At 37.7% G+C, this 22,734-nt stretch overlaps 1 protein-coding gene across 4 annotated transcripts; it reads left to right on the forward strand.

Moving 5' to 3' along the window:
• The first annotated feature begins 478 nt into the window (after positions 1-478).
• On the forward strand, positions 479-20,000 carry LOC117428152 (ubiquitin-conjugating enzyme E2 Q2). 4 transcript variants are annotated; one of them, XM_034046855.3, is made up of 14 exons: positions 479-737; positions 829-1,066; positions 2,645-2,749; positions 3,453-3,557; positions 8,159-8,215; positions 9,273-9,428; positions 10,306-10,390; positions 10,803-10,863; positions 11,255-11,345; positions 13,104-13,162; positions 13,484-13,532; positions 14,463-14,558; positions 14,894-14,960; positions 15,208-20,000. In XM_034046855.3, exons 2-14 carry the CDS (start codon positions 908-910, stop codon positions 15,237-15,239), a joined length of 1,122 nt encoding a protein of 373 aa, XP_033902746.1. In that variant the 5' UTR covers positions 479-737; positions 829-907; the 3' UTR covers positions 15,240-20,000. The 4 variants fall into 4 exon arrangements, with proteins under 4 accessions (XP_033902746.1, XP_058850876.1, XP_033902747.1 ...); XM_058994893.1 differs by having other exon boundaries at positions 9,273-9,413; XM_034046856.3 differs by having other exon boundaries at positions 479-633.
• The last annotated feature ends 2,734 nt before the right edge of the window (positions 20,001-22,734 follow it).

Genomic DNA, 22,734 nt, shown 5'->3' on the forward strand with positions numbered 1-22,734 from the left:
TTTGTGACCATATTGTATATTTCCTAGTGTCCCTAGGAAATATACAAAATTGTTACACAGTGCAATCATTCGCATTGACTGAATTATGTCGAACCAAACCTCTTCTTGAATTTTTCTTGAATTTTGTGGGAGCATGTAATTTTTTACATGTAATTACTTCTTCACATGTATTTATATAAACAACTGTGTTCATTATTACCATTTATCTGCTGGTCTTATACTAATATGATCATCCTTTATTCATTATTTCAGTGCTTCTTCATTTTAGTAAATATATATATATATATATATATATATATATATATATATATATATATATATATATATATATATATAATAGTACTAGGCTTAAAGGGTCTCACTTGCCCTCAAAAACATTGTTATTTTTCAAAATGTGAATTCTGAATTATATTAGTGTGTAAAGCAGTTTTGTTTCCCTGTGCACATGTCCAGGAAAACAAATCATGATAGCGACATTGAGAAACTGAAACAGCCGGAGCGTTCGTCTGTTTCCATTCTCATACGCCACCCCTCTCTTTTCACTGATCGCGCAAAGGCTGTTGGGATTCTGCGGGCTTGTCCTAGACGCCATCTTTAAACCCCAGAAGCAGCCGCCGTTGAGCGCTGGGATCTGTGAGTTAGATTGGTCGTGTTGAAAATATTTCTGCGGGATTTTTATTTTAAATGCAAATAATTTGAGACTAAAGTACAGCAGACACATATAGAAAAAAAGGAAGGTGAGAAAACGAGTGACAGACTGTGTATTTACAGTTTTAAGGTTCAGAAAGCATTGTGAAAAGGCGTATTTTCTTTCTTTGTTGTTGTCAGCCACTAGCTGAGACTCGCTGCTTGGCCGCCGTCGGTCTCGAGTTCTCCCCCCCGTGGCCCGGCCAGAGATGAGTGGAAGATGTCGGTGTCGGGGCTGAAGGCCGAGCTCAAGTTTCTCGAGTCCATTTTTGACCCAAATCACGAGCGCTTTCGAATTATCGACTGGAAACCAGATGAGCTGAGTTGCCAGTTCAATGTGACTGGGGAAAAACTGCTGGTCATACACTGCAACATCACGGTAAGAGAATCGGAGAAGCAAACGAGCGGGCCCAGTGGAGTTAGGACAAGCCGGGGCCGAGCAAACCCAAACACGCATTAGGCAGACAGACCCACACAGGCAGAAATACACTGATCCAGGGAGATAAACACATACAATAACATCTATATACGATTGGGAAACTCGATATAATCACGGTTGAAAAAAACAAAACAAAAAAACACAATCGTATGTTTTATTAACATCGCATTAGGGACCGGAAGAGAAGTCAGCTGGTTAGGGGTTTTAGTCTATAACACGACATGTATGCGTATGTTGGTGTAAACAACATTTATGATTTGTTAAAGCAACATACAACATATTAAATATATTTGTTTTTTGTAGTGTTATCAGTTTAACGCCCTAATAACATCAAAGCAACGGACGATGTTTTGTATGTACGTAGTTCCTGGATTGGAGCTATAGGATTAGGTAAATGTTGCCCTCTGATAGCTAATCATAAATAAACATGAGTCGACACCCTTAGATGTAACTACTACCAGTTTACAGTTGTTACAGTACTTTGTAACTATTTTTGTTACATAAGTGATTTCAGGGAGAATGTTGAGATTAGTAATTACAATTAAATCAGTTAGGCCCTGGACACAATGTTTCCTGGAAAAAAAAATGATTAGTGCTTTAACAAAACAGGAACAGATGTATATGTACAATTGTAACCCTGGACACGCATTATTAGGCTTATAACAAATAGGCTTCACTGTGTTTAGCCATAGACCTAATTAAAAACACTTGATAGCTGTGTTTTGTAAATTGCTGCACAGAGATCAAAACAAACAGCGTATTGCCGATGGAGATCTAGCCACAACATGAAAGGATACGGACTTTCTCCATTTTATGTGAATTCTGGGCGTTTACATTAAAACGTTGTGTAGGAGCTGCTCGTTTTTAAAAATAATAAAAATAGAAAATAAGTTGTTGGCAGGTCCTATCAATTTTGACATTACACAAAATGATAGGCAGTGTTTAAATCCAAAAAGAATTAGTAAAAAAAAAAGTGACAGAATACTATACGTGATTTAAGTACAGAACTGAGCTTTATATATATATATAAACACACATGGATGTAAAATCCCTGTACCTCAGTGTCCCTAGAAAATAGACTTTAGAAGCATGTATTAAAGCTTTGTGCTTAAATTTACATCCATAATATTTACGGATAAAATTATACAAACACACACATATATATATATATATATATATATATATATATACTGAACTGATAAGAATCATTTCCTGTTTTGTTTTGTTACTTAAAGCTTAAACGTATCAGTGCATATGGGTTCTCATGTACAACTTCTGTTCCCTAGGTTTTGAAGAAGTCATCTGGTCTGTTCTGTTTTCACAGTGTCTAACATACTTGAGTTGCTTAAGGCCTATTACAACATTTCAACATATGTGTTGTGCATTCACTTTCTGAATTTAAGTAGGTCAACAATTTATACTTTAAGCAGACAGTATGGAAAGTATATCCCAACAATCCACTAGGAAAGGGATCTTGCAATAATTCGCTAGTTGTAACGAAGTCTTGCTCTGTGACAGGAATCATACCCCTCTACCCCTCCAATATGGTTTGTGGACTCCGATGACCCAAGCTTAGCGGCTGTGCTGGAGCGCCTGGAGGATGTGAGGAAGGGAACCACCCTGGTAAGCTGTTTCTTGATTGTGTATGTGTATATATTCTGGTTATTCATGCATTTACAAAGATACAACCTCAATTCCGCATATAAGAAAACGACTTATGGAGGCAGTTTGCAGCCGTCTGGTGTCACACTGAGCATCACGGTGATGCGCTGCTTGTCATTTCCAGTCGTGATTACTTGCACCTGTTTTTCTTCCTTTTTGTGAATTGTGGTATTGCTTGACATGTTGAAAAATACAGGGGTCTGATCAGCATTTCCGATTTGTCCAAGCTGGTCCTGTTTGCTAGAACTGAGCCCAGTAACGAAACGCTGAAATTATGAAAGCTTCTCTACGAATTCCTCAGGAAGCTAATGATGCTTCTTTGAAAATGGCTGCCTGTATGTCATGGATGAGTCGAAATCAGACAGTAGTGTTTTTGTTCGTCTTTTCTTGGGTAGTCAGTCGCATTCCCTTTTTTTGTGGACTCGGGAAGTCGCGTCTTTTGTTGGAGATTAATACACATCACTGTACTCAAATGTTAATGCAGGTGATTTTTGAGAAGAGAAAATTGGTTTAAAAAGTGCATCTTACATTTTGAAGGAATGTGGTAATAGGCTATTCCCCTTTTGTAGTTTGCAGCTATATAATTAAAATGGTGTGTGGTGCAAAAAATCATGCAGCACAACATTCAACTAATACCATTGCTGATCTGATTGTGTCCCCATAGCTCCTGCAACAACTGAAACGCCTGATCTGTGACCTGTGCAGGTTATATAATCTTCCCCAGCACCCTGATGTGGAAATGCTTGATCAGCCATTACCAGCTGGACAGGTAGGTACAGGCATCCAGAAACTCCACACAGGCTCTGTCAGGTGTGCAAGGTTACAGAACTAGCAACCTTCTGGGTCTGGCTTCAAAAGCTTTCGTGTTGCCTTCCTCTGTAATGAAAGGAAAGGTTAAATGCATTAACAGTATTTTTGTAAAATCGTTACATTTTGCTGAAGTTTGTATAGTCTTCTTGTCTTTTGATTGTAATTCCAGTTTGGTTTAAAAACTGAATGCATTCAAGCAAGACCAGCCTGGAAGTATTTTAGATTGATTGAGTTTTACTGAAACTATTGATTTACCACTTATTTGTTGGGGAAATTATTGGCTGATCAAAGTTCCTCATTCAAAAATAGGGATGCTGATTGTTTCAGTCTGTCATACTACTAGGTGGACTCAATTAACTGCCTTGATTTTACACCAAACGTATCATACTCGTAGTATCTATAGACGTTTTGAATTGCTATAATACGATAAGTTCTTGATTCTTCGTGATTGTGAGGGCCGTCTGTGTGCAGACACCGGTTTGTTGGTCATTTCGTACCTCAACATTTGCCAGAAAAAATTATCTAGCAATTGTGGTGATATGTTTGTATGGATTTATTGAAGGACTCTTTCTTGTACCACATGACTGAAGATAAGATTGTGATCGATCTACTAGTATTACAAATACATGATTCAAATAATCAAAAGCAGCAGCTGCTCCTGTGCACTTCTCAAGCTTAAGGTGCTGGGCTGCAGATTTGAGATTGTCAATTTAAATTAAACTGGAAGATAGTTAATGTCAAACATTGTCTCAAGTCCTGTATTGGAACACAGCCTTAAAACAAACTTCTTCTACTGCATATGATTGGGTGTCAAATTTGGCTGAAGTCTGCATTAAAAAAGGGCAAACTATCATAACTTGCAACTTTAATAGAAAAAGCAGGGGAGGGGGAAACATTTTGTTTTCCCAGTGCATCCTGGCTCACTGCTTAGAAGATTGTTATACCTGTAATGTTCTGGGTTACAGCTGGATCATAACGGCAAAAGTTACTGGCCATGTCTAGAGGGAATACAAAAGCAAGGTTAGACATCGGAGTTAGTGTGAAGCCGCCCATACGTTTGTGAATGGATTAATGCCTTGATGGTTAGCATTTGCTTGTTTTAAACAATAAGTTCTAGCATGTAATCATAAACAGGTACAGATATAAATAGTCAGTAGAATTCTGATAGTGCCAACAGACCTATCGTCCAAACCATTGTAGCATAGTGAAATGCGTGCTGATTACAGCTGTAGAAAGCAAACTTCAATATTATAAAGTGTTTAAAACTTACATTCTGTTCTCTGAACAGGATCTGTTCCCAGCTGGTTTGGATCAACAGAGACTGCTGTACATTGAAATTTGACTTAAGACTATGAAATCATTCTGGATTTTTCAAACTGGTTAAGCCCTGCATACATGAGGAAACATGTTTCCTTAAAAATTGTCAGGAAACATTTTTGGAAACATTTTCAAGCAGTAAGTGATCATTCCTGCTGCATGCTCTGAAATTGGAGGAAAGCCTTATTATACTGAGTGGTACTGCACTTAATTGCACTTCGACTTTGTAAAAGAAGGGGAAGCACAAGACCAGTCATGTGGATTGTAAATCATGAGGAGAGTGTAGCGGACAATCTCATGAAATGCTTTCTTTTTAAATTCTCAACACAGTTGTAGCAAGCCTGCAAGTTCTTACGTGAGCGCTAAAGAGAGACAGTCCGCTGCCACGTTTGTAGCCTACTTTAAATTACTTTACGATTTCAGCTTGAGTGCCTTTAAGTAAGATGACACTGCAGGCTTCAGCTAATGTCGTTTTTTTTTTTTTTCTACACAAATAAGCCTACTTGATTTGAAAAACATCATGAATGATACAAGCATCTTCTTAAACTACTTGGCTTGATTAAATGAGTAGACGCAACAAAATATGAAAGCTGAACATTAATTTCAACAAAGAACGACACATTTTTAAAAATATATTGTAGCCTACTTCAATAGGAACACTAGCCTGCTATATTATATTAAACCAAAACAATAAAAAATAACAATCTGCTTCTCTCTTGACTTTTTCAATGAATATAATTTAATTAATAGGGAATAAAAACATACTAAGATAACTACCTAGCCTAAGTTTAATTAATTGTTTTTGTAATCTATCAGCGGTTTCTGGTGCATACACTGCTGATAATAGTGTAGACCGTGGGTCAAACCAATGTTCGTGTTGGGGTGCGTATTTTTTTTTAACCCTTTGCAGTCCATTTATTAACTGCGCGTCAGGCACGCCAGGTCTAATTAATTTTCACACGCGCAGTTAATTTTATACGCGCTGTTTAAAAGTATTTTTTTTCACAGTCAAACGGGTTTAAATGGCCCTGCATATCAACAAAGCACTCACTAGGCATCTCCAGCCCCGCCCCACCCTTTCGTTTGCTATAGCGTTCACCTATGTAAGAAATAAATAATAATAATAATAATAGTCGTACATACCGATCGATCATCTCCGGATCACTCGTTTCACCAGACTCCTCAATAATGCGATCCAAGTCATTATTTTATTACTATAACATCTGAAAAAAGCTCTGCAAATGTCCATGATAGTCTCTGTGCGCTGATGCACTCAGCCAGCTTGTTTACTATGAACGCCCCGTTATCTGATACCTGATACCATGTATGACTATTCATGAGATACGCCTTTTTTTTTTTTTTCGACTTGTCTCGGCTCCTGTCGCTCCCACTCGGCAATTGAATGGTTTTCTCGGCTTTTTCCAGAGAAAAAACGACTAAACACCCGTTTATTGCGTTGCTATAATGATGTCGGACCCAGTCCGACAAAGGACCTGTGAGGAATAATTGCAATGTCGGACCCAGTCCGACAATGGACCGCAAAGGGTTAAGGTAAATGTCGTCCTTGTGGAGTCCTCCAAATGTCTTTTTTTATTTTTTATTTTAAATAATTTAGTCGTTGCCAATTAGTTTATTATTTTCTCCCCAATTTGAAATGCCCAATTATTTTTAGGCTCAGCTCACCGCTACCACCCCTGCGCTGACTCGGGAGGGGCGAAGATGAACACACGCTGTCCTCCGAAGCGTGTGCCGTCAGCCGCCCGCTTCTTTACACTCTGCAGACTCACCGTGCAGCCGCCTCAGAGCTACAGCGTCGGAGGACAACGCAGCTCTGGGTAGCTTACAGGCAATCCCGCAGGCGCCCGGCCAGACTACAGGGGTCGCTGGTGCGTGGTGAGCCGAGGACAACCTGGCCGACCTAATCCTCCCTCCCCCCGGGCGACGCTCGGCCAATTGAGCGCCGCCCCCTGGAAGCTCCCGTCCACGGTCTGCTGTGGAATAGCCTAGACTCGAACTCGCGATGTCCAGGCTATAGAGCGCATCCTGCACTCTAGCGAGTGCTTTTACTGGATGCACCACTTGGGAGGAGCCCCGAATGTCTCTTAATTTGTCTGTTTTTTTAAACCATTTAAATGCAAAATCATAACAAAACATGTATATAGGCTTTTTTATTTTATTTATTTATTATTTGTCCTGCGGTTGCCTTTAATTTTTCTGCACGTACTACAACTGTGTATATGATGTAGAATACGTGAAGGTAAACACAAAATAGTTTTAACAATGGTGTACTCAAGGACACAAAATAACATTATTTTAAAATAAACTTTAAAGAATGCTCAATTTGCTGAATCTCTGATTAAACGCTTTTTCTTATTTCCCCCCAGTTTCGGTAATCCATTGCAAATACAATCTGTTATCACTCCGACAGCAGAATAGCTTAACCAATAGCAGCTCAAAACACTCGGGCATCACATTTTTTCCTGTTCGCGCAGGTGCACAGTGACGCAATACTAGAACACATGAGATGCTGGCTGGAAGGGATGTAGGTAAAAAAAAAAAGAAAGTGATGTGGGAGCAAATACGGAAGTTTTAATCTGTAATAAAGTAATTGCTTGCTTGCTTTTGTTTTAGGGCAAAAATTGTAGGTGCCCGACTCTGGCATGTAAGCAATTTTTTTACATGCCCCCCTGAAATTTGTACATGCCCCGGGAATGTCGGGCAATATAATTTTCGAGCATTGCACATGACCGGTGACTCATGCTTGCAGAATCACTCCGGATTGGCTAAAGGCGAAATGTTTCTTAAATGTTTCTCAAAGTAGAGCCCTGATCCACTCTGGTAAACGTGTTTCCTTGTTTCTGGAAACACAGAAACATCCAGCATACACAAGGAAATATTGTCTGTTAGCATGTTTCCTTGCGTATGCTGGGTTTTAAAATCAATCAATAAATAAATAAAACAATTTTCCAGAACTAGAACCAAACAACTGTTATGTTTTAAGTGCTCTGAATGTGTTTTTGTTTTTCATTGACATGATAGGAATAAAATAATGGAGGAATTGCTTTGAAATTATGACTCATGCAATTACATTGTCTATGATGACGATTATTGTTTTTTTTTTAATGCATCTAAGGTTATTCATGGACAGTTTAAAAATGAGATGTATAAATCATCCATTGTTTGGTGACCTGCATAACCATAATTGAAAGTCCTATTTATATGCTGTTTACATTCATTTTTCAGAATGGAACTACAGAAGAAGTTACATCAGAAGAGGAGGAGGAAGAAGAAATGGGAGAGGTTTGAACTTTAATTCCTTTTTAAATTCTCCTCTTATGGTTCAAATGAGGGTAACATAACATTTTGTATGACCATGTAATGCCACAGAGAATGGCATGCACTGTCATTCCACAGTTCATTCCGAGCCCTGCCTTGAGGTTTGCAAGCAGCCCTTGCATCATTTCCTTTTTTTTCCCTGTCTGTTCTTGTCTACAGGTAATTATTTAGCTTTGTTACACAACATATTAACCCTTTGCGGACCATTTATTCAGCGCCTGTCAGGCACTGCATATCAACAGGACACTCAGTACTGCATCTCCAGCCCTGCCCCACCCCTTGTTCGCTGTATTTATCACATACCTATTCATAGTCGTGCATACTGATAAATCATCTCCTGATCACTCGTTTTATCACCAAACTCCTCAATAATGCGATTTAAATCATTATTTTATTACTATAACATCTCAAAAATCTTGGCAAATATCAGTGATGTTCTTTGAGAGCTGGATGCGGAAGCAACTATCTTGTTTGTTTATGTCTGTGTTAGGTCTGTGGTGCAGGGACTGTGTGTATTGCTCATTTGTTTTTCAGCCTCACACGGCCATTGAAAGGATTTCTTGGCTTTTTCCAGTGAAAAAAACGATTAGAGACCTGTGCCTGACGTCTTTTTGATGATCTCGGACAGGGTCCGACATCGGACCGGAAAGGGAAAATTGTAATGTCAGACCTGGTCTGACATAGGACCGCAAAGGGTTAAGTGGTGTTAAAGGGGATCTAAAGGCATGCCCAAATGTTGCCCTAAATCTGGAGGCTATATGGAATTGAGCATAAAAGGAACAGGAAGACGGTTTTGTGTTCTGTTTGAGCCAGCAGCTCATAACAAGGCTTTTCTTGTATTGGTCCCTATTGCTTCCCATGTGGATACTAATGTGTAAACAGCACTTAAAATGTAAACGCTATGTCATAGGCTGGTGTCAGTACAGTAAGAGCAATTTAAACACATATTCTAAAACCTCAAATCAAAATCTAAACCTTTCAATAGTTTTCTTTGATCAAAATGAACTTTATTGTCCTGCAGGATATTGAAGACCTGGACCACTATGAGATGAAGGAAGAGGAACCAGTCGATGGGAAGAAGTCTGAAGACGATGGAATTGAAAAGGAGAATCTAGCCATCTTAGAGAAGATTCGGAAGAGTCAGAGGCAGGACCACTTGAACGTAAGTGCTCATTCGGTAAGGTGACATTTCATACATATTTTGGGGGAGCGGGTAGGGGGGTGGTTGAGTGGCACTGTGGGCGAGAGAAGTAAATTGTTTTAAATCCTGCCAATGTAATCTTAACTCTGAAACTGTTTTAAAATGTATTAAAATAATAATAGTAGAGAAGATGTGTTAGTTGTATTTGAAGTGTGACAGGGATTTAATTGCATGTTTGTAATTAGCCAACCGCCTAAAATGCTGGGTGAATTAGACATGGTTTGTATTACATTTCTTCCACAAATATGCTTCAGAGAAATCCCACCAAAAAGGGATAAATACATGCATTTAGGTAGATTACAACTAATGTTTAACTGTATGTAGTTCTTGTAAAGGTTCATTTTTAATGTGTGTTGTCTGTGAAATGTACTGTCATTTGTTAAACTGTAAAATCAATTCCAGCCTCCACCCCCACCCAAAAGAGAGAACATTCAACTATATTGTGAAATGCATCATCTGCAATATACAGTGCTACCCATTGATGGCCATAGTTAATTCACTGCTGACTTGTGCGTCTAAGGAAAAGTCACTCCACACAACTGCAGACCAGTAAACAAAGCTAATGTTATTTAGTGTTCACTATAAAAACAAACTTTTCCGTTTTTTGGTCATTCATTCTGTAAAGTAACTGTGCTGTAAAAGTTCATACTCTGGGATAAACGGGAACCTTGACAATAGAGCTTATAACCACTGTATAAAGGGCAGCCTTATGATGAGGGAGCTCTTTATATCCCTGGAAAACGGTCAGAAAAATACAACTTATTAACAGTGTTAATGAATTTTTAGTAAATGTTTCCCTCGAAACTGGTAATTTCGGTGTATGAAATTTTTTGTACTGTTTGATGCCTTGTAGGGTGCTGTATCTGGGTCAGTGCAGGCTTCAGACCGCCTCATGAAAGAACTCCGGGAGATATACAGGTCACAAAGTTACAAGACAGGTAAGGGGAGGTTGGGGGGGAGCTTCCATGGAGTGAACAGTCTGAGATTACTCCTGCCTATTGCTATGATAAAACAAGTCAACTCGTCACCTGACTCAGGTGTACCTTTTATGAAAACCTCTTCTCGTCATAACTAGGCAACCCACAGGTTTGTCATTGAGTGTTCAGGGTTTATGACCCACCCGGTGAGTATATTGCCTAAGCTGTTGTATTGTTTTTGAAAATGCAGTGTCAGTTGTGAACAACTGTACTTATTATGAAGTAGTGAAATTATTGTTTTTGTTTATCCTGTTATGAAAGAAGCATTGGTTATTCACTTACATGTTTTGCCATATTGAGCTGGAAAAAGAGTTCCTATCATGTTTAAAATTTGAAAAGTAATGTTCTGATATGTTTGTTTTTCTTTTAACAGGAATCTATTCAGTGGAGCTTGTTAATGACAGCCTTTATGAATGGCATGTCAAACTGCGGACGTAAGTTCATATCCATACACTAACTGCTGTTTGTGCATGAAATATGAGGCATATTTATTGTGTTGTGTTGGTGAGTGTGTCTTGACAGTGACCTCAGACACGATATGATTGTCATACTGAGGTAATGCTTCTGGCGTGTGGACAGTATAGTCTTAATATTTGGTACACAGGTGTGTTCTTTGAGGTTTCTCTTAAGTTCTAATAACAGTGCTGTCTAGTAAAAAAAAGTAAAAAAGTTTCAGTGTGCATTGTTTTAACACCAGGCCATTTGTAATGCACCCCTTTTTGTGGTGCGTTAAACTTTTGTAGATTTTGTCAAATGGGTATTTAAAATACACCATGCATGGGTGATTTATGTTAACGTTTTGTTTTTCCTGTGTCTGCTGTGCAGGGTGGATCCAGATAGCCCATTGCATAGCGACCTGCAGGTTTTAAAGGAAAAAGAAGGGATGGATTACATCCTTCTGAATTTCTCTTATAAAGTAAGTGTTGTAGTTCTTTCTTAACCTGCAGTGTACTATACATCCACCTAAACTTGAGTTATGCAGTGTTCTCTTTCAGCTCTTGATTGTGTTTTATGTAAAAGAGTACATTCTGAAGTTTCAAGCAATTATTTATATTTGTATATTAGGGATGTGCTTTTGGTAAATTTTTATGAACATATAACACTTTGCAGTGTCAGCGTTTAAGCCATATCTACATACATACACACACACTTTATATTACATTCTGATACTGACAGCTCTGGTTAGTATTTTCTAAGCAAATAAACCGTAAACAAGCAACTAACGTTTTAACATCGCAAAGACTTAACTACAAAGTAGAAAAAAAAAAAAAAAACACATACACATCAAAGTATATATTGAATGGTTTATATTTATGGTTGTAATTAAAGCTGCTAGTGAAGATATCACTATATACATATTGAACACCCACTGTACAGCGTAATGCAAAATGGCTACAGGAAAGCGAGTTATGCTTACAATTGAAATAATATTTTCAGTTTTGGAAAAGGTAATTACCAGGGATAAAATAGCACTATTTTGGAATTTAAGAGCACTGTGACTGATTAAAGTCTGCCTCAAATTTAAACGTTTGCGGTCTTTGATAGTAGCGGTGGGATTTTTGAGATCTATTGTTGCTCAAGAATGAGCATTACAATTTCTGAGTACTCGAATCAAATGCCACTCTCCTCTACGTACTGTACTAGTGTATATAAACCTCCCAAACATTGCCTATTTTAAATGCAAATTAACACACAATCAAGTAATATATTAAGTAATTAATATAATGTTTGCCGCCTTGTGCAGTTAATTGTATGGTAAAGTATTACTAAATAACGTAAAGTATTCAAATTCACGTATCCACACAACTTTACATTAAATTGTAAAAAGATATGCCTGGCCTACTTGTTTGAAGTGTGTCTCAGGGGTCCTTTACTTTAGTGCAGTAGTTCCAACATACAAATAACAGTTGTACTAAACCTAAATGGCAGTTCGGTCCAAAAGCTTACAGAACAATTTCAAGTGAAAAAAGCCTTCCACCTATGGGAAGATTGGGGAATGTGGTCCATGAGCCCTTTTGAAAGTGTTGTATGAACAGCTGCAGCACGATTTTCTTTAAGTTTTTCCAGCCTCGCTGTTATTGTTTTATGGGTCGGCACAGTATTGGGATAATCTTACATTGATTTAAAAACTGCTGCATTCACGATTCACACTCACTGTCTTCATAGGGAATAACTTGATCACACCCTGTTCGGACAAATCTATAGCAAATGCTGTTATGGATGTGTGCTTTTTATCGCCATCAGTAGCTCCATCCACAATAATTCTGAATGTTTTCATTTCAAACTGTGAAGCATTGAACTTGTGTGTTTGTGATATGGCAAATTTGTTGGCATAATTATTTACATACCACGGTTTTCTCGTCCAGTTCCTCAAAATACTTCCAAACGTGGCTTACTTTAAGAGATGCCATTTTAAATATAAAACAAACTCAGAAAAACGCTTGTCATTAACGTTATTACCCCGTTGTGGGGAATTGATACCATACTGCACCTACTACAGGCATAAACACACACAGTGCACCAATGAAGCACCATATTGACAGAGAATAAGACCCGCCCCAGTGTCTATAATATATATATATATATATATATATATATATATATATATATATATAGCTCAAAGAGCCAGCTATATAATATAAAATGGTAACACTCACTTTGTTCTGATTTTCAGGATAATTTCCCATTTGATCCTCCTTTTGTACGGGTGGTGTCGCCTGTGCTTTCTGGAGGGTGAGTACTTAATTTGGTTATTTGTGTTTAAAAAAATAAATAAAATAATAATCTATACAATTGCAGTGAGTTTTATATAGCCATAGCAAAGCACACTTTTAATACCTGGGCTCGGAATATTGTTGCACCATTGTCTTTAACAACCAGATGAAATTACTAATAAGGAATGCATGCACTATAGGTTTTTAGACTAAGTCTAATCCAGAGCAAGGATTGGGGAACATTTGGTATTTTGCTATAAAGTTCAGTTGTTGTTGTTCTGTTGTCAAAGTATTTGTGCTACTTCATTTTGACCCTGATTTCTCATTTCTCTCATTTCAGCTATGTTTTGGGTGGCGGAGCCCTGTGTATGGAACTCCTTACAAAACAGGTAAATAGTTTGATTTTAAAGAGTAAGTAGCGGGCTTCTGAAAAATAGTGTTACACGTCCACGTGTTTCTACAACTGTTTAAATAACGTACCTGTAATTTATTTTCGTTGTTAACATCCTGACAACATTTTAGATCTCAAACCCCAGCGGACATTTTGAAAATAGCTTTGAAACAAACTTTACAGTTAAAAGTGTAAAGTTGTCCTGATGTTATTTAAACCATTGTAGCAACACGTGGGGACGTGTAACTCTATTTCAGAACCCTGCTACTTCCTCTTTAATTGGCATTAAAATGAGGGACGTTATGAATGGAGTGCTACAACTGAGTTCTGAAATTTGTATTTTTAATTAACTGTAGCAGTGATGACTGTGTGGAGTAACAGTCCTGTTCAGAGTTGCAACAATATCATATTTTAGGGTCATTTCAAATCAGACCAGCCAGGGATTAAATACCTGGCGACAGGAACACTGTGATTTGTCCTACTGATAGCTCTAATCATAAATTGCTGTGGCATGGGATGTATTTTTCGGACATTTGTTGAATTACAGTAATGGAAATAAGACTTCGGTTGCATAGCAGTTTGATCCATTCTTGGTTTTACTATGTTTATTAAGATACACCTGAGTTTGTTACCTATACACTGGGGCTAATCAAGCACATAATAAAACCTGGAATGGGTGAAACTAGTATGCAATGGGAGTCGTATTTCCATTCCTGAATTAGAATCTAGACCACACCACCCGTGTCACCCAATCCTGTTTTTTTTTTAAATTGTGCTGCTGTCTGTCTGGGATCGGTACCAGCCATTTATTCCTGAAGAGTAATGTTTCTTTATGTAAACTTTTGATGGGTAAATGTATTTAAAAATAATATAGTACTTGATCAAAACTGGAATGATTAAAATGGTGTTGTCTTCCCCCTCCCCTCAGGGCTGGAGCAGTGCCTATTCGATAGAGTCTGTCATCATGCAGATCAACGCCACTTTAGTTAAAGGAAAAGCCAGAGTGCAGTTTGGAGCTAATAAGGTAAATATCTCCATCTGGTTAACTTGTAAGTAGTATTGGAAATGTATGCAAGGTCCTTTTTAGGGGTTCAAGGTCTAGAAAGAGTCTAAAGAGCATAAGTCTCAAACAAATCGCCCCTATGCTGATCTGATCCCTGCACTAGCAACTAGTGGATACATATCCCTGGCAACAGAGAGGTGTTTGCACTTGGAATACATTCCTGCATTTGAGAACCAGAAGTCAAATGGAGAACACGGTATAGACTGGTTATTATTATGAATTAGTCATTTAGTTATTATGAATTAGTCATTTTGGATTAGTAACTTTTATTTAATTTGTTCTTTTCTTTGTCACAGAATCAGTACAATCTTGCCAGAGCACAACAGTCATACAAATCCCTGGTGCAGATTCATGAGAAGAATGGTAGGTTTTTCAGTGTTTTGATATTTCTTTAATAGAGGTTGCTGTGGAATGAAGCGAGACAAAGTATGTTAGCCCCAACTAACCCACAAACAATTTGTGGTTGGTTTGAAAATCTGACAAGCCCCAAGCTGTACTCCTCTTCTAGATCTGATCAGAATCCAAAGTGATATGGCTGCAAGTATATAGTTTCCTTCAGTCCTTTTTTTCTTCCAAAAGAAATTAACAGTACCCATGTCTTCTTCCTTAGGCTGGTATACTCCCCCAAAAGAGGATGGGTAAGAGACTGGCTCCTGCAAGTGCCCTGGGACCAGGTGTCTAAGGGTCAACTCTTTTTTTCCCACTCCGAAGGTATCTAATTGGGAGTGACCCCTCTTGGGTTGACTCTTTTGGTGGCCGTATAACCAACGGGTAACTCTCCTTGCTGACCTCTCGACCCTAAACTCGCAAGGCCAGTTCGACCTGATCGTTTGTCACTTTCTTTCTGTCATTCAGCAGACAAGTGAACTAAAAGAAGCCACTGCTGAGCCTGCCTGTTCTCCCCTTTTGTGTGGGCTAAGTGTTTGAATGACTGCAGTTTGTGGGGTTTACTCATGTTGTTTTTTTTTTTCTTTTTCTTTTTTAAACTTATTCATAAAATACTTGTGTAGTCTTTTGAGTATAATGCCTAGGTTAAATGGTAAGACAAGTTCAATAGAATTTGAGGAAGTAAACTTTAACACAAACGGGGAGGCTTTCATCTTTAAAAGGTCCCCTCCAGGCAGTGGTTACTATGAACAGTGGGCTTATCTTTTGAAATCTTCACTATAGCTAAATACCATCAAGGCATAATGTCACTAGACAGTGGACAGTGGCAGTTGACTTTGCTATCAGGAGTGTGAAGTTCACGAGCCAACCTTATTTTGATACCAATCAGGACTACCAGCAAATAACTTTTTACAAGCAAATCCACAACTGTTGTAGTGACTTTTAGGGAGATTGGAGCTGTTATGGATACCCTTAATTTGTGTGGGATGTGCCACTGGGTCATTCTGTACAAATATTTTGTATTGTGTGTAAAATAAATTATGCCAAGATTCCAAACTAATGACACTCTACAAAATTGGTCTCCTACTTCTATTATAACCCAGTGTCATATTAGCCAAAATACAACTGGAGTGCACTTGATCACACCTAAATTAAGGATCAGTAATTAAACTAAGATTGTCAGACAGACTATGTGGAGGCATGGTCTCTCCACCTACTAGCCATTACTTATTTTTTTTTTTTCATATAGCAGATCACAATTTTTAAAGAAATGTTAAGGTTATCTCCAAGTGACAAAAATAAAACCATGAAACACTTTCTGCACATCATAGTTTTCTTGTTTTCACAGGCCTAGTAAAATTTCTGTGTTCGTTGCTGTACCTAGATTGCACCAGCAGTCTTCAATTAAAATTACTAAAAAATAACCCTGAAATACTTCATAGATTTTCTATCTGCGTTATATTCATAGTGTGCTTTTGTAGGTCCTGAAGTTCAGGTAAATTGCCTACAGTAGCAATGTAATGTAGCAATGTAAAGTTGCTCATTAATCATAAATTCTAAATGAATAGCATAGCTTGTAACTTTTTATATTTTAAGTAGATTTAAGTTTTTTATTTTTATCCTTAACTTGGGTGTATTCCTGTTGGAACATAACTTGCCACTCCACCTAGTCAACCCTCTAATATATTTGTAGCACCTTTAAGTTCTCTGAAGAAATACCTCAGTTAGCAAGAAAGTATTCCCATGCATTTATTTTTGTCAGTTTTAATAAGATAACTTTTTTTTCTACACTCCATATATCTCCCTTGTTTCTCAGTGATTGGTATTATCCCCACTGACAAGCAATCGGAAGTTGCGCTTGGCATATATACCAGAATCCAGGGGGTCAGCTAAAAAATGTATGCTATTTAAATGTTGTCCCTTGTGTGTTGATAGACACCCCACAATAAATGGGCCTTTCTATAGTTTAATATAAATGTATTTTTAAAAGTGAAAAGTAATCTGTCAATTTGGTGTCTTTTAAAAAAAACCCTACTTCAAGGCTGCATAGGTGCACTGTTTCATGATTGCGTATTGTGAAAAAAAGTAGTAATTCTATTTTTTGCCAATGCTCCTGTAGAACGGCCCATATACTACCCCTTTAAACACTAGCAAACAAATCTATTTTTGTGAAATTCCAAGCAATGGGTTTATGTTGTATTGTTAATTTCATCTTCATTATATTCATACATACAAGTTAGTCAACCCCACTTATAACCTGACCCACGCACACAATATATCGTCAAAATAACTGTACTTGGCTGTAAATCAACTGGGTTTTTTTATGATGAGGTAATATACAGTGGTCTATATACACAGGTATATTCAGAAAAACATCCAGCTGCAGAAGGGGACTTTACTGAGAGCCTCCCGATTTTTTTTTTTTTTTTTTTTTATTATTTTTTTTTTATACCTTTTTTAGGACATTTTCTTTGTCAAGTAATTGAAATGTCTAGTACTTATTGATCAAAGTGTAATTATAAAAATGCCCTGCCCATCCCCAGTCTGATTTCCAGATTCCCAATACTGCGTGTAGTTGGAACTATACAGGACGCTGAAGCTGAAATGCATGTTGGGAGTTGTAGTTCTGTACAGAATTATTGATTGCTTACTAAAACTACAGTTTTATATTTGGTTCTGTTCATATTTGGATTCAAAGTCTTTCGGAAGGGTACAGGCAGGGATGCTTTACAAAAGGGGGAGTGGGGGGGAAGCTGTAGTAAAAATAAAATAATAAATGCAGTAAATTCTACAAGATATGATTCCAAGGCAGGGCTTTGGTGCACCCTGTCTAAAATTGTTGAAGTTTATGTTCTGATTAATTTCTTGCTTCTTGGTTATATATTTAATTTATATTTAGAAAACTATATGGCAGCAGACTTGAAATACTATTAAAGAACATAAAACTAACACATGGGATCCATACGTCCTTCGGATGAGACGTAAAACCAATGTCCTATTGTAAGTGACTCCGCAGCAGCAGCAGTTGTTGATGCATAATTAGCCCCCTAGTCTCTGTAAATAAATTTGGGTAAAAGCTTCTGCTAAATGACAAAATATGTGTCTGGATGTTCAAACTTTCAGACCACCACTGGCTTTGATTCGGGGTATTAAACTTACCTATAGAAGACAAGAAAGTAAGATTTGTCATTTTTCCCCTTTTTGAATTCTCTTAACCTTGCACAGGTAAAGGACTAAAAAAAGATGTTGTTGGGTGTTTTGAGGTTCTGTAGTAAGTATTTAAAGTCTGTTTGTCTGATGAGCTAGTATTATTCACAGGGAATGGATACCTACATGGAAGCATTATCTTGTGTCAAAGTGCAGTGACCAAGGCCTTGTTGTATTATAACAGGCTAGTTCTCCCATTTAAAAGGCAGTGTTTGAAATACTGACTTCTAATTGTGGATTTCCTTTGACGCCATTTTGTGGTGGGCAGGTTATCAAGTTATGCACTGTCGGCATGCTTTGACTTTTTTTTTTTTTTCTATTTTTGTTTTATTTTTTCATTGCAAGAGTAATTTTGACCATGTACAGTAATTTGTAAACTTGCATCAAGTTTATGAATAAAGAATTTTAAGAAATACTTTCTTGACTTGTGGATTTTTGCACTTTGATCTCTACTGCTATCACCTCTATTGACGACTGCACCCATAACTCTCCTTGTTGTATTATTCAAATGACCAGGTGACAGGAAATTGAGTTATCATGTCCTGGCTAAAGGGCATGTTATATTCACTGATTGTTTCCTCTATTAATTTGCAACCAAGCTTGTCTCAACATTGGTGTGCATCAGACTTAACTAAATTCAGCACAGTCATTAGGAAAAAAAGGATAAATGTGTTTCATCATTAACTTAGGAGGCTGTGTGGTCCAGTGGTTAAAGAAAAGGGCATGTAATCAGGAGGTCCCCGGTTCAAATCCCACCTCAGCCACTGACTCATTGTGTGACCCTGAGCAAGTCATTTAACCTCCTTGTGCTCCGTCTTTCGGGTGAGACGTAGTTGTAAGTGACTCTGCAGCTGATGCATAGTTCACACACCCTAGTCTCTGTAAGTCACCTTGGATAAAGGCGTCTGCTAAATAAACAAATAAGAAAGCAAAGTAAGAAAGTAGTGGATTGGCTGTCAAAAATATAAACTTAATCCTAAAAGTCTGAACAAGGTTAGTTACATTAAGATTTTTTTTTTAAATAAAAAATAGAAAGGATGTTTGAAAAGATTTAAGGAAAATGGTTTCACTTAACATCTGGTAACTTGATATACTTTCCCATTACTATTTTGGTGATTATTTATACTTTTATTTAGGAACCCCTTCAATAACTCCATAATTGACCTGTCATTGCTAATCAACACATAATACTGTAATGGTCTAACGGTACTGCTACCATCAAACTGTTTCAACCCGAATCTACTCTGAACTGATTGTATTTATAAAGCTTGAATAAGGCTCACCTGAGTTTCATGGGTCACTTTTAGGAGAGGATCATGGTGCTATAGGAGAGGCCTGATTGCTAAATTTCCTGGCTCCTGATGATTTAAATATACTTCATTTTGGTTAGCTCTGAAACCCAGGACGTTTCTAACCTTGCATTGTTACCTTGGGTAAGGTAGGCCAAGATTGGTGTTAACAGAGGTCTGTGAATCTGGTTGCCCATGTCCTTGGATCAGATAACTCGACATAGCCAGAGTCAAATCTAATGGCACATTTTTTGTGGCCTGATTTCTAAATTCAGTTGTTTAGAAATGTGATTCTGTAAGCCCTGTTAACATATGTGAATGAGTGAGTGGTTAATCATATTCACTACTTTGTTCATGACATTAATATGGCTGTTTTTTTTTTTCTTGTTTCAGCGATTTGTATAGATGTGTGTATAATGTACAACTTTGTATGCATGTACTGAATCTCATAACTCTTTAAAATGGAATGAGCTTAACCCCTGTTTCCTTGTTAAACACAAATAAAAGATAATGTTAGGTATATGTGCATTGTACTTCATTTTCAGCTCCTCCAAGGGCTAAATGCAATCTGTCAATAAGATTTTTCTTTTGTTAGTATTTTATGTGTGGTTGTGATGTTTTACTTCTGCTTTTATTACATTAAAACCATAATAAAAATAAATGCTTGCAACACTGTAGGCTACATAGACAATGCGAAAACAATTGGAAATGTACTTTTATACTTTATTTATTATTAATTTTCAATTCAAATAACTTGACATGCCTGACAAATCGACTTTACATCCTCTTTATCCATACATAAAATAGAAGTAGTGTGCCGATCCTGGCTGGAATTGCTTAGTACAAGATTCCTATACTGAAAAGAAATGGGAAAATTCCCAGATATATGTTATTAGTTAGGTTGTAATAAATACAGTTGTATGCAAAAGTTTGGGCACCCCTGGAAAAAATGTATGTTACAATGAATCTTTCAGTGAACAGAAGTTGACCTGACCTCTACATGGTACAAAGTTAAACATGACACCTTTCTGCAAATTTTAATACAGGATTACTATTTATTTGCATTTATTATAGATTCAAAATAATAAACAAAAGTGAACATGGCACGTGCAAAAGTTTGGGCACCCTGTCACTTAGTACTTGGTAACACCTCCTTTGGCAGATATAACTGCTTCCAAACGTTTCCTGTAGCCAGCTAAGAGTCTTTCTATTCTTGCCTTTGGAATTTTTTCCCACTCTTCCTTGCAGAACTCTTCCAGCTCAGAAAGATTCTTAGGTCTCCTGGCATGCACTGCATGTTTGAGATCTCCCCACAGATTTTCAATAATATTCAAGTCTGGGGACTGTGACGGCCATTCCAAAACCTTTCTCCTTCTTTCTTGTAAATATTTCATGGTTGATGTTGAGGTATGTTTTGGATCATTGTCTTGCTGAAATATCCAACCTCTTTTCAGCTTCAGTGTCCTGACTGACTTTAGAACATTAGCTTCTAGGATCTGTTGATATTTAGTTGAATCCATTCTTCCTTCCACCCGCACAATATTTCCGGTTCCACTGGCTGCCTCACAACCCCAAAGCATAATAAAGCCACCCCCGTGCTTAACAGTTGGCAAGGTGTTCTTTTCTTGAAATGCTTCACCCTTTTTTCTCCAAACGTACCTTCTTTGGTTGTGGCCAAACAGTTCAATTTTCGTTTCATCAGTCCAAAGAACATTGTTCCAAAAAGCTTCAGGCTTGTCAAGGTTTTCTTTTGCATACTTTAGACGCTGACTTTTGTGATGAGGTCGTAGAAAAGGCTTCCTTCTGACAACTCTCCCATGCAGATCCTTGTTGTGTAAGGTACGCTGTACTGTGGACCTGTGAACAACTACTCCAGTGTCAGCTAAACTGTTCTGAAGGTCCTTTGCAGTGACCTGTGGGTTCTGTTGTGCAGATCTGACCAGTTTTCGGGCAAGTCTATGTGATATTTTTCTTGGTCTTCCAGATCTTGCCTTGACTTTAACCGTTCCATTTAACTTCCATTTCTTGACAATGTTTCTGACAGTTGAAATTGCTAGCTGGAAGCGTTGAGAGAGTTTTTTTATAGCCTTCTCCTGTTTTGTGAAAGTCAATTATCTTCATTTTCAGGTCCTCAGACATCTGCTTAGAGGAGCCCATGGTTTTTGAAACCAGGCAGAACAACCATCACAGTCTAACAGATTAGAAAGTATGAAGTTACTTCAGAGTAATAGTTCAACACTGGAATTGACTTCACCTGACTAATTGAAGCCCTAATGAGTGAATCAACCTTTCTGGACCTTAGTAATCATCTTTTTAAGAAGTAATTAAGAATGGTCCAAAAGGGTGCCCAAACTTTTGCACGCGCCATGTTCACTTTTGTTTATTATTTTGAATCTATAATAAATGCAAATAAATAGTAATCCTGTATTAAAATCTGCAGAAAGGTGTCATGTTTAACTTTGTACCATGTAGAGGTCAGGTCAACTTCTGTTCACTGAAAGATTCATTGTAACATACATTTTTTCCAGGGGTGCCCAAACTTTTGCATACAACTGTACATTTCAGGATTTACTATTGAGAAACTAGTGAAAAACACAAAATACAGCATACAAAGTTGTACAGTAGCCTAAACAAATGCACAGACCCAATGCACCCTTTACCAGCACTAATTAACTGGATCAGTACATCAACGTTGTCTGCATACAGTAGGTGACGCCGATTTGAATGTCGATCAAGCAAAGTTCCCTGGTCTGTTGGAGCATATCAAAGTGGTTTATCGCTATGAGTCTTGGTGAGCTTAAACTTACAGGTTTTAAGGAAGTGATCAATTACTAAAGCAGTACAAGGAAGTGGAAGCAAAATAGCATGAATGCCATGTGGCTGAAGAATTGAGCGCATTGGTAAACCCGAAGCATTTTATATTTTATATTCCCGTTTTCTGCACATCAGACTTCGAACGGGATCCTAAAACCTGCAGCACAGGGCCTGTGGATTATGGAACTTGAGTGTTGTTAATGCGTTTATAAAATGGCACTCCCACCATCCCAAAGTGAGTCGGGCAGAGTGGTTCTAAAAGTTCCAAGTCGTCCTGGTATGGTGACACATCTGCACAGGGTGGAACACTTGTTTTCCAATGAGATTGTTCCCTCTGTTCTTACCATTTTTATAATACTTATTTAATGTAACTTGTTGGTAACTTAAAGAAACTGTAGATCAGGATACTTTATACAACCCATGCCATCCGTCTTGGTGTT

Source organism: Acipenser ruthenus, chromosome 21, assembly GCF_902713425.1.
Source record: "Acipenser ruthenus chromosome 21, fAciRut3.2 maternal haplotype, whole genome shotgun sequence".
In the NCBI taxonomy this organism is placed as follows: domain Eukaryota; kingdom Metazoa; phylum Chordata; class Actinopteri; order Acipenseriformes; family Acipenseridae; genus Acipenser; species Acipenser ruthenus.